The sequence below is a fragment of the Microtus ochrogaster genome, chromosome 16, assembly GCF_000317375.1.
Source record: "Microtus ochrogaster isolate Prairie Vole_2 chromosome 16, MicOch1.0, whole genome shotgun sequence".
Classification (NCBI taxonomy): domain Eukaryota; kingdom Metazoa; phylum Chordata; class Mammalia; order Rodentia; family Cricetidae; genus Microtus; species Microtus ochrogaster.
Window position 1 is genome coordinate 27,649,702 of NC_022018.1, and position 14,767 is coordinate 27,664,468.

Sequence of the window (14,767 nt, forward strand, 5' to 3'; positions counted from 1 at the left end):
CTCCACACAGCCATCCAGCTGTGCTATCAGAAAGAGGATTCATATGTAATTGTGTGAATGATGGAGGGTGACTTGTGTGCAGGGGGGACCATTAAAGAAAGGAAAGAGTCCAGTGTAAACAGCCCGGCTTCTTGTTTCCAGAGAAACGTGCGGGGAAGGAGCAAATTGGCTGTTTTTAAGCATGCAGGACATAATTTTTGTTCTGATTACATAAGGATACAATTGCCTTTTCAACTGCTTTTTATAAAAAGACACTTAAACCTAAATGACTCTGATTTCTATCCCCATAAGAGTCACATAACGGTACGGTCTTTTATTGGTTTGAGGAATCTGTGGAGATGAGTTTATATGTTTCAGAGTGGCTATGTTTTTATACTACTCTAGCATATTTGATTGCAGTTTATAGTAGCTACTGTTTGGGGAAAGTCACATTTATTTGAGAGTAATATTTGGAGCGAGGTTTGCTGATAGCACCGAGAAAACTCGGACTGAATTGATCTTCCTAGAAATAGCTATTTAACTCCAGACTGGGTATCAAAAACACTCACACGAGCGTTGTGGAGCATGGATAAAAACACCCAGGCATGTTTGGGGGTGGGGCAAGCAGCTGGAAGAAGGACCATGGACAATGTTCACATCTATAGTCACAGTATAAAGATGGCGACATATGGGACAACTGGCAATGTGGTATGGGACTTTCTGCCCTGATAAGTCAGTATCTAGAGTCCAGGCTGATACAGATACTACAAAGTAAGATAAAGTTTCAGACAGTGGAGAAGCAGGTAGACAAAGTCCAGAATCCTGTCTCATAAATGCCACCTGCATTGTTGGTAGATGCTTGAATCATCTATGTCCCAGGAAGTCTGCAGTTAACCTCAGTGAGGAGAAAAGAACAGAGTGAGCCTTTAAATTGCTTCTAAAGAGACAGAGTGTGTAGTTCAAATTCAGCCAAGAAGATGGTTTGCTAAAACTGAAAGCAGAAACAAAAGCAAAAGCCCCATGCGTAGCCTTGTGGGAATATAGCACAATCCAGAGATTCTGTGTCTTCGCATTTCGAGCATGCGTGTTTCAGCTAAAGCATACAAAAGCTGGGAAAACCACATTTCATCAGAGAAAGAAGAAAAGAAAAAAGAAAAGCAAAGAAAAACCCAGCATGATTCAGATGCTGGAATTAGCAGACAAACATTGCACGACCTTTACTGTACTGAAATCCAGTAATGGAAGGTATGGTTCTCACTGTGTGATGCCCACACCAGCAGCTATAGCGCCCCTTAGGGGCTTATTGGCAATACTGATTCTTTAGTTCTCCGCCTGTTTCCCATACACCCTGGAATTTGATAACATCAGGTGTAAAGGAAAGCATCCTTGTTGTGGACTTAAACATGGGACATAAAAGCTGCCGAAGCTAGAAGCTCTAGCGTTGAGAACAGTGTATGCACGAAAGGAATTGATCAGTGTAATAGCAGAGTGGAATGAGAGCTACTGGCCTCGAATGTGGAGATTCAAGGAGGTACAGAGCAGAGAGAAAAGAAAAAATGGCAAGGAGGAATAAAGAAGACAAATGAATGTTAAGGAACAATCTCCTGTGAGATTGGAGACCTAGAAGAAGTGACTGAGGAAGGTGAAGACAGACAGCCACCTTCCATAGAGGATGCAGATACTACAAAGTAAGATAAAGTAAGATAAGAAGAAGCAGGAAGCACTGCTTAGCCTCACAGTGTACAGGGCTTGTGAGAAGGCTACTCTAGTGTGATGGGTGATGGCTAGTTTTCATTGTCAACATGTCTTCCATCTAGAGTCGACTGGGAAGAGGGTCTCAGTGAAGGGTTTTCTGCATAGGGTTGGCCAATGGGAGGGTGCCTTGGTTGCCTTAACTGATGTGGGGAGACCCAGCCTCCTGTGAACAGTGTCATTCCTGAGGTTTGGGTCCTGGACTGAGTGGAGAAAGTAAGCAGGGGAAAATACACACACACACACACACACACACACACACACACACACACACACACACACAATCCCTCTGCTTTAACTGTGGATACAATGTAATCAACTCTTTGAAGTTGCTACTGCCTTGTCTTCCCAGATATAATGGCCCATGTGCTGGAATTGAGTTAAAACAAATCCTTTCTTTCTTGAGTCGCCTTTTTCTCAGGATATTTTTTTATCACAGCAACATCAGTCAAACGAAGACCCACTAGGTCTCTATTGAAAATGAATTTGAAGGTATCTATTAGAGCAGCTGAAGTTTAGAACACCAGTCATGCCTACGCTCCTGGGGAGTTATAGCCACTATTCACACGCGTGGGAATGCAGAAATGGGGAGACTGCTTTGCAAGCTAAATATCTGAAAAGGCTTAATACCCATTTCCTGTATCACCCTACAACTCTGTTTCTAGAGAAGTGAAAATTTCTTACGAAGGTTTAAGCTTGTTTCCCATTCCCCCATTCATGTGATCTCATCTGAACCCCTCAAAATATGATGGTGTTTGGAGTGACAATATCTAAAGAAACAATTACGAAAAGATGAAGCCTTAATCCCATGTCACCTGTCTAGTTATTGAAAGACTAGAGGGATGACCATGGCCTGACACAGGCTTCAAACAGCCGTCTGTAAGTCACAGAAAGCGACCTCAGCAGGAACCAACCCGATGACAGCTTGATGTTGCAATCTCAGCTTCTAGGACTTGGAGAAAACTAATTTTGGTTGTTCTGGCCACTTAGTCTGTGGCATTTTGTTAAGGTAACCTGAACTGTTTCATGTACTTCTGAACACACAAAAAAATGTGTACCTGCAGCTTCATTTGTAATAACTAAGTTGTGGAAGTAGTTCAGTGTCCCGTAACCAGCAAATGTATTGATAAATTTGATAAATTGTGGTGTGCATTGACTACCCATAGAACAAACTACATATGATTCTTGTGGGAATGATCCTCAAATGCACTCTGCTAAGTGTCCTGGTTTCATTTCTGTCACTACAATAAAAGATCTTGACTAAAAGCTGCTTAGGAGAAAGATTCTAGCTTACAGTCCATGGCAGTAGGGAAGTCAAGGCAGGAACTCGAGGCTGGCCACTGCATGTACAATTTAGAACAAAAAAAAACCATTCCCTTCCCATGTTCTTTATTGGTTGTCCTCTTCTACAGTTTATGATCCAGCCCACGAAATGTTGCCACTCACATTCGGGATACGTCTTCCCTCTGGGCCAGTAATCAAGACAGTTCTTCCACCCATGTTCTCCCTCAACCTGATCTGAATAGTTTCTCACTGAAGACTCTCTTTCCAGTTCCTTCTAGACGGTGGCAAGTTGACTTTTAAAACTAACCATCAACTAAGTGAAGGAAGACAGGCTCACAAGGTCTCATAGAATGTGATTCTCTCTAGTGATAATATAAAATAAATATGTGGAATTACAGAAACAAAAGCCAGATTGCTGGCCACCAGGAGCTGAGTGCCACGGACTTGCACAGGGCTCGTGCAAGGGTGTTTGGAGGAGGTAGTGAAGGGGCTCTTCTGCGTCAGGACTGTAGTTGTGGGTGATATGGTTGTGTGTACTAATCCAACAGCTTTATCTTTATAGACCAACCAGGGCAACCTAAACAGTGCATTTTGCTATGTGTATCTGCTATGTGCATGCTTTGTGTGTGAGTGTGTGTGTGTGTTTCTAGTACTTGTGTATGAGTGTCTGTACAGGCCTGAGGACAACCTTGGGTGTCATTTCTCAGCTGTGGTCCACCTGAAGCTCTCCAAGGGGGACAGGCTGACTGGCTAGGAAGCTTCAGGGATCTGTTTATCTCCTCCTCGCTGCTGAGATTACAAATAAGAGCCACCACACCCTAAGTTTTTTTTTTTTTTTTTTTTTTTTTTTTACCATTGATTCTGGGGATTGAATTTGGGTCCTCTTGCTTACATGGCAAGTACTTTACTGACTGAGCTATCTTTCTGTATTTCCCAGTGCCTAGCATATATAAATTTTTAAGTTAATTAGAAAAGTAAAGGCAAATAAGTAGTAAGAAAATAAAGACAATTTCAAATAAATGAAATCTAAGGAATTTGTCACCAACAGACCCATGCTATAAGTGAAAGGGCATCCTTTAAATGTCCTTTAAAAGAAAATGATACCAGATGGATACTCCATCTGCCTTGTTTAACACCCTAGGTATGATTTTAGCAAGGAATATAGAAGAGTAGAGAACTGGATGTGCTTTAGAAAGCCCATAGAATTGAGGTTCTATTAGAGATAGAATGTGTCCGTACTGTCATACATTAGCAAAACGTCACAGGTGCCCACTGTGTGTTAAGCACAGTTCTGATTCCTGATCTTTGCAGTAAAGAATGAATGGCACTTTCCTCATGAGCAGTGGGGAAAACAAGACTGTCTGTACCAGCAATAAGATGCAATTGTGTCCACTGTCTGCGCTGGCCAGTTCTGTAGTCACCTGTTCTCTGCCTCTGCGAGCTGTTGGCTTAGGCCTACTTCTCTTGTTCTTTCAGGCGGCATTCAATCGGGGCTTCACAAAGAACATGAAGCTTGAAGCTGTGAACCCCAGGAATCCAGGAGAGCTGTGTGTGGCCTCTGTGGTCAGTGTGAAGGGGCGATTGTTATGGCTCCATCTAGAAGGTATGTACAGTCAACTGCTGTTCAGGAATACTTGGGGGGGGGGTCCTCTCCAGAGGATGGGGTACAGGAAGATTCAGCCCTCTCATAAATGCCCCTCTTGTTACCCTTCTGTTTAAACAGATCTTAAATTATTCAGTGCTCTTAAATAAGTGAAACTAATCAAATACAAATTCATTCCGAGACGCTCGTCATAACTAATAATTTCATGAAATGAGATGCTGGAAGATAATTATGTTTGGAACACACTGGTCTTTTTACATCTATGATTATAAAAGCTAATGTTGCAATTAAATTAATATGAGTCACTGAAAATGGTATTTGAGGTCTTGGTCATTACGAGAATAAAATGATAGATTTGCATTTTAATGTGGGCAATACCCTTCATTTTGTTTTCTTCTATAGATGTTTCATTTTTCCTTAAATGCTAACTGGAGGATGGCTTCTCTCTCCAAATACATTTAAGTTTTTTTTTCCTTCAGTGATGTTGAGACAGTTTTTTACAGATAGTTTATTTTAGAATATGAAGAAAATTCACAGTGTAATGTATTTTGTGAATAGAACGTTTTAGATTTAAGTACAACATTATGTCTTCTGTGTGTCGCATTTTTGAATTAAGAGTAATTAAAGTAGATTTAATCTCTAAGGATTTCCAATCTTTTCATAACATAATGACAGAACTCCGATGTTTGATGCATATACAAAACTGTAAGAATAGAGAAGATTATAGAAGACCTCAAGATCTCCTGGTGTATATTTAGTTTACATCTTATGACATGTTCCTGTCACTATGTGTCCTAGTTACTTTTCTATTATTGTGATAAAACACTGTGACCAAAGCAATTTATAAACAGATGGCATTTAATTGAGCTTGTGACATCAGAGGGTTGGAGTCCAGGATTGTGGCGTAAAGCCTCCAGCAGGAACCACTGAGAGGTCACACCTTGACCTACAGTCACAAGGGAACAGCGGAAATGGCATGAGTCTTTTGAAACCTCAAAGCCTACTCCCCGGAGTACACTTTCAACAAGGCCACACCTCCTAATTCTTCCCAAACCGTTCTAGAAGCTGGGGTCTGTGCTCTTTACGAGGACATTCTAATTCAAATTACACTACTGGAAAAGAATGTGGGGAAGAAAGGGCTTGAATTGGTACTAATATCATGTGATCCTTATCTCATTTGGAAGCAAATCTGAAAATTGCATGCCGGGTTAGTTCATAGTCTCATAAACATTATAGTCAAGTAGACTGGAAGATGTGGAACACGGTCATCTTAGATGTCATTGTGTCACTAAGTTCCAGGTAATGATGTAAACATTGTGTAGTTTAGGCGTCAAAATCCATCTGAATTAAGTGGCATTGTGAGAACGGGGTTTGCTTTGTGGATTCCTAGTGAATGGCTTCTGCTTGGAAGCAATCAAAACAAAGTCACAGGCAAAACGGTGACACTTTACAGTCACAAAGGGGACACCTTTGGTTTCGCTGCTACTTGTAGACGCAGGTCAGTTGCATTGGAGACACAAGATCACCCCCGTGGCCTCTCATCCCTGACTTAACTTCTGGCCATGTGTGTTGAGCTACACTAATGAGACTCTGCCTTAACTGCGAAACAGAAACGGTGACGTTGGAAGCCCATGTTTCCTCTTTATTATTTAACACGTTATGGTTGAGATTCTGTGGCTGTCATTATTTATTTAGCAGTTTCTCCTTTCAGTGTACTTTGCAGCTGTTAATTACCTAACACAAACAGCAGTAAGAATGTCCTGATTTTTATAGCTGGAGAAAGCAGCTAAGCCATTAAGATCTATCTGCCTGCGGTTCATTTCCACTGCTCTTGACATTTTCTGTTGCTTAATTCACTAGATGCTGCAACTTCCTGCTTCTTGAAGGAGAGTGATGAGCAACATTTAATGCATATTTAATATTTTTCAGCCATATTTTTTGTTATTTTTCTGATCTTCTCGATATACAAATTTTGGGTTTTATTGGGAAAAAAATCCGCCTTATGTCCAGTCTTATATTTTTTTTCAGTGCTTCATGTAATAATGAAAGCTAGGAAGCAAAAATTCAAAAAAGAATAGCCATTTTCCAGATCTGTTTTTTAAAGTGCTTCTAAACAACTGGTCGAATATTTTCTAATGACTGTTGAGTGTTATATGGCATTATTGGTTAAAGGCATGCACCTGTTTCTTTACTTAAAAGATATTGGCTGTGAAAGTATGAGAACCAACATTTGGATGCTGAGTGCTTATGTAAATAGTTGCTACGGAGTGTCCCTGTCATATCAGGGCTGGGAGGGAGGAGAGAGGTGGATCCCGGGGTACTCCAGTTAGCCAGTCTAGCTGTATTGCTGAGCTCCAGGTTCAGTGGAGAGACCCTGTCTCAACGTAAGATGGATAGCGATTAAGTAAGCCACAGTACCCTGCCCTTTGGCTTCTCTATGTGCATATCCATGTGTGTGGAGTGTGCTTATGTGTGTCTTATGTCTACACACATGTGTGGGATTGCACTAAGGTGTGTGTGTACACACACTACCCACGCCCCTGTCACACACATGCCCACAACATATATTAAATTCCAGACCATCTTCTTGGGTTTTGCTTGAATTTTATTTTAATTTTGTTTTGTTTAGACTTTGAGCTTAGAGGTCATTTTACCTTCTAAAGTAACAACTCGGTGACACTGATTTCTCTTCATTTTATAATTTCATCTACACACAGCATCCCTGTCCTCAGTCCTGGGGATAAAATGGTAGCGCTTCATTATGGTCACTTTGTGGCTATTAAATTACTTTATAGGGTAATGATTATTCTGATTACAGGCCATTTATTTGACACTTTGAATTTATAAAAGTCTTTACAACAATTTTATTAGTTATTTTAATGCATTAAATCAGTTTGAAGTCTTTTCAGTGCATGCTTGATTGACCACTTTTAGGTAATTAAAATCATCATTTCTAGTTAATATTTGACTCCTTCAGAAGCCGGATCATTCTTTAAGTATCTTTAGAAGGTCTTTTGTTAAAAAGAAATCAATGAATAAAGTGTATGAGATTAATGTAATATTTTTAGTTCACACTGGCAAAAGATTCTAATTCTCACAAACCACTGACTTGAAGGGAGACATGACAGGGCTGAGCGTCTCGCGATGAACCCTGCGCTGCTTGCTCTCATCTCATTATTCCAGTGTAGGGAATCCTATCTCCATAGACAGCTCCCACTGTCTGTTGCGATGTTTCCAGCATTGCAGCTGTGAGCTGGACTGCGTACTCACCAATCGGTCATCTCACAAATGGGTGAACCTTACCCCAGGTCACTTTCTTGTGCAGCAGATGTGGCCTGGTATTGTCCATGGTTTCATGGCTCTTTTGTCCTTAAGTGGGGTCAGATCATTGTGTCACCTTCTGCTGCCTCTCTTGTCTCACCCTCCTTCTCATCATCCTTTCTTTTGTACGTGTGATGATGTGTAAGTTGCCAGTCCCTATCCAAAATGCTTGAGACCAGAAATCTTTAGGATTTTGAATATTTGCTTGTATTTGGGATTCATATCAAAATGTGAAATCACATCACATCTCTGAGGAGGGGTGGGGAGAGGGAGAGAGAAAAGGGAGGGAGCTGAAAGTAACTTTATGTGGTATTTTTAATAGACTGTACAAAATAACCAAACTGCCTACTGGGTAATTTCTTCATGAAATGTCCTAATGGCACTCTGAAAGGTTCGCATTTGACATCGTTTTGTGTTGGGGCTGTGTGGATTAAGGGTTGTCTACCTGTATATCCATTTGTATAACTTTATTGCACGTTTTGTGGGAGACACAGTGGTACTCAGCTCACATTTTCAGTGACTAATACAAGAAACTTTTAAAGTGTCTGGGCATACGGTGTTTAATTAATGAACATCACTGCACAACCTCACCAGTATCCATTTCCAGAACTTTCTTATCTTCAGATGGAATTTGGTACCCATTATGCAAACTCCCACGGTTTTCACTATAGCCCTTGGCACTGCTGTTCTAACTGACTCTATGAACTTCCTATAAGCCCCATGTGGGTAGTCCTATAGTATTTATCTGAAAATAGTTTGGTGCAGGATTTGCTTTTCTGCTTATATCCTATTCCATAAAGATTTGCTCTTTTGTCCTTTTTTGCCTGCATATGTGTAGCAGTGTGCATGTATGTATGTCAATATGTTTTGGGTGCAGATTTGTGTGTATGCACATACGTATGTGTGTTGCACACTTGCATGTGGAGACCGGAGATTGATGCTGATTTGCTCTCCACCATACATACTGAGGCAGGGTCTCTCACTTGAACCCAGAGTTGCTGATTCAGCTAGGATAGTTAGCCAGAGGAGCTCCTCTGCCTCCTCTGCCAATGTGTCAGGATTACAGGCAAATCTACAAGCCCAGCTACCATTTCTGTGAGCGGTGAGTCTGTATCTTTGTCTGTGTGGTCCTTGTCTGGTCCTTGTTTTGTGCTTGTATGGCAAGCACTTTGCTGGGGAATTCATCTCCTTAGCCCTATCTTGTCTCTTTGATCTTCACAAACCTGGTCACTTCGTCGCCAAGATTATTAAAATGTGAGAGCTCATGCTTATTCAGAGTTAAAACTTGCATTGTCAGAGTAACACTCCTTATTCCCAAATATATAGACGTGATACTTCTTTGTTTTATCCCTGCCGCTTATTTTCTTTCATGGAATTGTTATTTGTTAGTCAGTCTTTGACCCAAGCAGCTAGAGTCTGAGTGTTGCTGGGTGTTGTTGATGTGGGAAAGTCAGAATGAGCGTTTTCTTCAGTCATCCGGCCTCTCTCTGGCAGCTTTGCTGGTGGCATTTGTCCTCGTGATCACAGGATGGATGCTCTACCTTTAGGTGCCATCTCAGCATTGCTGGTAGGAGAAACATAGAGGTACTAGGGCATATCAAATCTGTCTGGTTTTGATTTTCTTGGAAGCATCACCCGTGATATAAACTGCAATTTTACTGGCTAAAACTAGAATATGTGACCATCATCATAGTTCCCCAGTAATTTTGTTTCTGGTTTCTGCTGGAAGAGATGATAAGTAATTTTTGGATCGCCAGTCTGGAGTGACACATTTATTAGCCTGGCAAGTCACCGTGCCACATTTATGCCTTGTCATTAATTGGAAATGCTGCAAGATTTGCAGGAGAAGGTGCTGAGGACAGAGATGGCCAGGGGACCCATGAAAAGTATTCCGTTAAATCATACCCACGTATAAGTGAGAGAAAAGGGATCAGGTACAGATACAGATGAAATCGTGGGGGAAAATAACCTATATTTGCATTCCTTCTAGCCAATAGCTCTGCCCTGCATTGCTGTATTCTAAAGTTCAGGGCTTGGTGGCCTTGATCTTTATTTGAAGACTTGATGATGCTCTTGATTTTATCACTATAATTTCTTGACTATAACACTGCTTTATGGGGCTAAAGGAGCAGAACACTCACTGACATTTGGCCATTCCCTTTCCTGTGCTTGATCCCAGGTACCCAGAGTCCTTAGTGCAGTATTGAAGCAGATAGACTGATGTTGGTCCTGAAGTCTTATCTAAACAGACCTAGAATCTCTGATGCTAAAAAGAACAGGCCATTTAAATTAAAGGTCAAGAAAGTAAGTCTATGGATGCTCTTCCATCATGTGGTGTGTAGGGTGTGCACCACTGATGATGTGTGCCCAAGAGAGTTCTTCATCTAGCACAACCTAGGGGAAGCTAAAAATTGACACCCTGTGTCTATATCATAGTCAACAAGAGTCCACATATCTGCAGCCCTGCCGAGATCTTATACTTTCAAGTCCCTGGGATCTGGGCCCGGAACCTGCATATTCAAGCCCCATTTCTAGGTGCTTCATATGAATACTAAGTCACCATCCACACTAGTTAGTCAGACTGGCCAGGTAGCTATGGTTCTGAGAGACCTGTTTAGGTTACCTCCTATTTTAGTAGACAGTGCAGAAAACAGCATCTTATGTATTTCCATCATTTGTGGGAAAGCCGGTAGTTAGTAAACATTTACAAACACTGCACAAATACAGTAAAGGCAAGTACAAATATAAAATAATTCTCTTTTAAGCCAGCCTGGGCAGCTCGCACAGCTCTGTAAGGAGGTATGGACTGTGTGTATTTTGGAGGAGGCACTGACATAGATCAGACCATGAGAGCAATCATAATAGCTTTCAGGTAGATGAAAAAGCTGGTCCTAAGGCATGATCTTTCGGGGAAGAGGTTGTAAGATTTGTGTTGCTCCGGAAGCTGATACTTGGACAATCATGTTTGTGGGGGCTCAGGCTAGCTGTAAGTGGAACCGAGGATATTTTGCTGTTAATGACAGACTGGGGATACCTCTCTTGAAGGCTTTGCAGAGGAACCATGTGTGTTGGGGGAGGGGACACTTCAGATTCTGTCATTGGGATGAGAGTGACTCTCGATGAACCTGCACCTGTTGCCACCAGCCTGCAGAGCCTGGCCTGATCTTTCTGCTTGTGTGGTAACCATAGTAATTCCACTAATAAGATCGGGGCCTTCATAAGAGAAGGAGCTTGATATGCCACCCCTAATAAAATGAAAATAGGAAATGATCCCTTCTCAAGTGCCAGGTGTAAGTCTCACATCTTTGCACCCAGACTCGCTGCTGCTGCTTCTCTTCGCTACCTCAGATTACATGTCTTGAAAAAGGGAAAGAGAAGTCCGTGTTTTTAGCATTGTTCAGAATTGTGGGAAAAGCGCCTGGTTTTCAGGATTATTATGGACTAAACTCATGGAAAATAGCTGGCCTGTGGGAAGAACTATGAATGTCTTCCCTGTGGAGTGTATTTCTCTCTATGTGTACAGACATACGTATGAGCATGCACACATATGCACGTATGCATACACACAGATCCACAGACAATCACACATATGTATGCATGTACACATGTATACACACAAACAGGTATACATGCATGTGTACATATAGTCACACACACACACACACACACACACACACACACACACACACACCACTCACCACTCCCTCAGTTCCATTTGTACTGTTTTCTTTCAGACTTTGTACATCCTCTGACCTTAATCTTTTCTTCTTTGCTGACCACAGTTCTGTTCTCTCTTCCTTAGGAGTTTGGCTCCAAGGCTGACAAAGAGATGCTCCAAAGGCTCCTTTGTTGCTTGGCATTGCAAAGGGACAAGCACAGCAGGTCACAGCTAGAGCTCCATCCATCACCTGGTTCTGGTTGCTTTTCCCTCATCTTATGTTTTCCGTCTTAACCTTGCCGTGCCCTTTAACTTTGACCAAGAACTTTAGCCAAAGTGAAGTTGTTCCCTTAAACACCGCTTACCTTTCCCCCAATCCCAGCGTTTAAGTAAGATGAAGAGGTTGTACCGATTCTATTACTGAAGTAAATGAAAATCATTACTAGTTGGCTCTGAGGCTTTTTCCCCTGGCATCCCTCTTGCCTGTGGTACCCTGTAGCATCTCCACTCTCTAATTCACTGGTGCTTTCTCTCTCTTGTGGCTTGCTGGAAGTGACATAGCAAAATACCTTTGGGACTGTGCTCCTCACTAAAGTGTCCTGCCAAGCTATTCCCCATGTTATCCCAACGTTCCTGCATTTAAACAGACTACTGACTCTGAAGTAGCCTGTGGCGTTGACGAGATTGAGCTGCAAGGCAAAGTTCTAGCAATCACACAGGCAAACAGAGTCTTGGCACATATGATGGCAGGACAAAGGGTACAGGAGGTGGGAAATCATCCCTAAGTTTTCTACGTGATTCCTGCAAATTTAGATGCTCGTAAATTTGCCTCAGGACTAACAAAGTTCTTCTTTTAGCAGTGGTTTCTTTTTATTTTCTTGTATGGTAACTTGCATTTTATTGATTTGAACCTGATGGCAAGACAAACTTTATGCACAAAATGCTTCTTCTTGACTGTGCTGCGTTGTTATTTTTCTGGAGATTGCGCAGGCTGTTTGTAAGAACTAACATCCACAATGGCTCAAAACCCACAAAGTGTCTTGGTTTAGACTCTCACTGTTGGTCTTTTTTTCAGGTGATACCATCATTAGTGTTTCATATTTGCTCTCATATTTATTTCATGCACACATAAATATCTGTGTCTTCACCCCTTGAAAACAGCGTCACGTACGTGTTTATACTCATGGGTCCAGCCTGTATTGTCTCACTCCACAGTACATCTCGGAGATCATTACACTAAGTTTTTAAATAGCTGCAGCACGTTCCATCACTTGAATATACCTGATATTATTTGAATACTTTCCCATGGAGGGACTCTCTGCTTCCCTATGGGAAGATGGTTCTTCTAGACAAGCTTGAGAGAGTGAACGTGATACAGATGAGATGCAGCTTAGACAGAGGCAGAGCTCAGTTCTTCTCTATAAGGGCATTTTATTTTCTTTTCATAAAGATTTTGATTCGTTTTTCAAGAATTTCATGCAATGTGTTCTGCTTGCATATGAAGCGACAGATATTGCCTTGCGTCTTTGGTGAAGCCTCTAGGTTTGCTTCTAGAATCCCAGCAGTACCTGAACGAGTGAGCAAAGAGTCCTGGACATGTGGATCATTTTATGAAGCTGTTGGGTCTCCAGGCTTGGAAATAATAGCTTTCCCTTAAAAGGTTATCTGGATTCTGGCCAGATGTATGTACACTTATGCAATTATCACAGCAATTGATAAGGCCGATAAAAGGAAATAAGCCTTTGCTATTCAGCATCCAGAACGGGGTTTAAAAGATGGGGTCAGAAAAAAATATTCTGGGTGACACCCATATTGCTTTCTTAAGCATGTATTCTCTCTCTCTCTCTCTCTCTCTCTCTCTCTCTCCTCCCTCAGTGTGGCATATGTATGTGTGGGATATGCACACACTCCACTTGCTCCCATTCATCTTACTGACAGCCTGTGAGGGACTTTGGTGCCTTCCTCTCCTTGCTCTCCTCTGTATTTCCTTGAGACGTGGTCTTTCACAGAATCTGGAGCTCGCCATTTTGACCAGTCTGCCTGGTTGGGCAAGGAAGCTCTTGGGATTCACTTCCCTACCCCCATCCGTGCTGGAGCTGAGTTATGAACAGCTGTGCTCAGCATTTGATGTAGATGCCAAGGAACCAAACTTAGGTCTCATGTATGCAGGGCAGGTACTCATACTCTTCAGCACTTTGCTATCCTACCTTATTTCAAAGATGCCTTCAGAGGCAAGATTTACAGTGGAAGAAAAGCAGGACTGTAAGTTCCTTGAGGGAATAAAAATGGCTTACACCTCTCAGCTCATCAGTGTTTGTGTAACTGGGTGGGGAACACAATGAAAGAACCCTAAAGCATGGTAAAGGCAGCCATAGCAACATATTAATGTATGATTATACAGAAGTTTATATATTCAGGCATTAATATGACATAATGCCTGAGCCAGCAGAACATGGGTGGTGGGACTTCGCGGTCAAGTTCACTCTATCCGTCCTTTTGAATTACTTTTTTGAATAACCTAGAAAATCTTATCTGTGGCTAAACACAATGTAAAAATTGCGGATGTTTCTGGTGGATAATTTAACCTTCGGGAAAATGGTTGTGACACTAGAAACCAATACTATCTTTATGAACCCCAAGTCGAGAAAATTTTGTACTGTAGAAAACATCCTCAACACCCTTTTGGTTGGACCCTCTAGGAATCATGAGCTCTTCAGGATGAAGAGAGGTGTGTGTGTGTGTGTGTGTGTGTGTGTGTGTGTGTGAGAGAGAGAGAGAGAGAGAGAGAGAGAGAGAGAGAGAGAGAGAGAGAGAATATTCAAGTGCATGTGTTTGCATGTTAATCTGGAGGCAGAAGACAAACTTCACTATTGTTCTTCGGGTCTGATCACCTTAACATTTGAGGCAGTGTCTCTCATTGTCCTGGAATTTAGGGATCTGCCTGTCTCTGCCTCCCTCAAAGTAAGTGCAAACAGGATCCACCCTGCCTGGCTGTAAAAACCAAAACCTGGACTTTGGGGCTCAACCACTTTACTGCCAGCATGTTTTCTATTCGCCAGTCTGTTGACTTAGTATTAAATTAAAGCACTCACTTATTAAGTCATGTGCTCACATTTCCCAATAGCGTCCGAAGGGGTTGTGAGTCATGGAACTAGCAGCTCGAGTTGGGG

General features: G+C 41.8%; 1 protein-coding gene across 3 annotated transcripts in view; it reads left to right on the forward strand.

Moving 5' to 3' along the window:
• Sfmbt2 (Scm like with four mbt domains 2) overlaps positions 1–14,767 on the forward strand; it is a 181,052-nt gene that overhangs the window by 122,898 nt on the left and 43,387 nt on the right. For all 3 annotated transcript variants that reach the window (XM_013349026.2, XM_026783078.1, XM_026783077.1), the window contains exon 11: positions 4,492–4,618. In XM_013349026.2, coding sequence (XP_013204480.2) covers positions 4,492–4,618 — 127 coding nt within the window. The remainder of the gene's footprint in view (positions 1–4,491; positions 4,619–14,767) is intronic.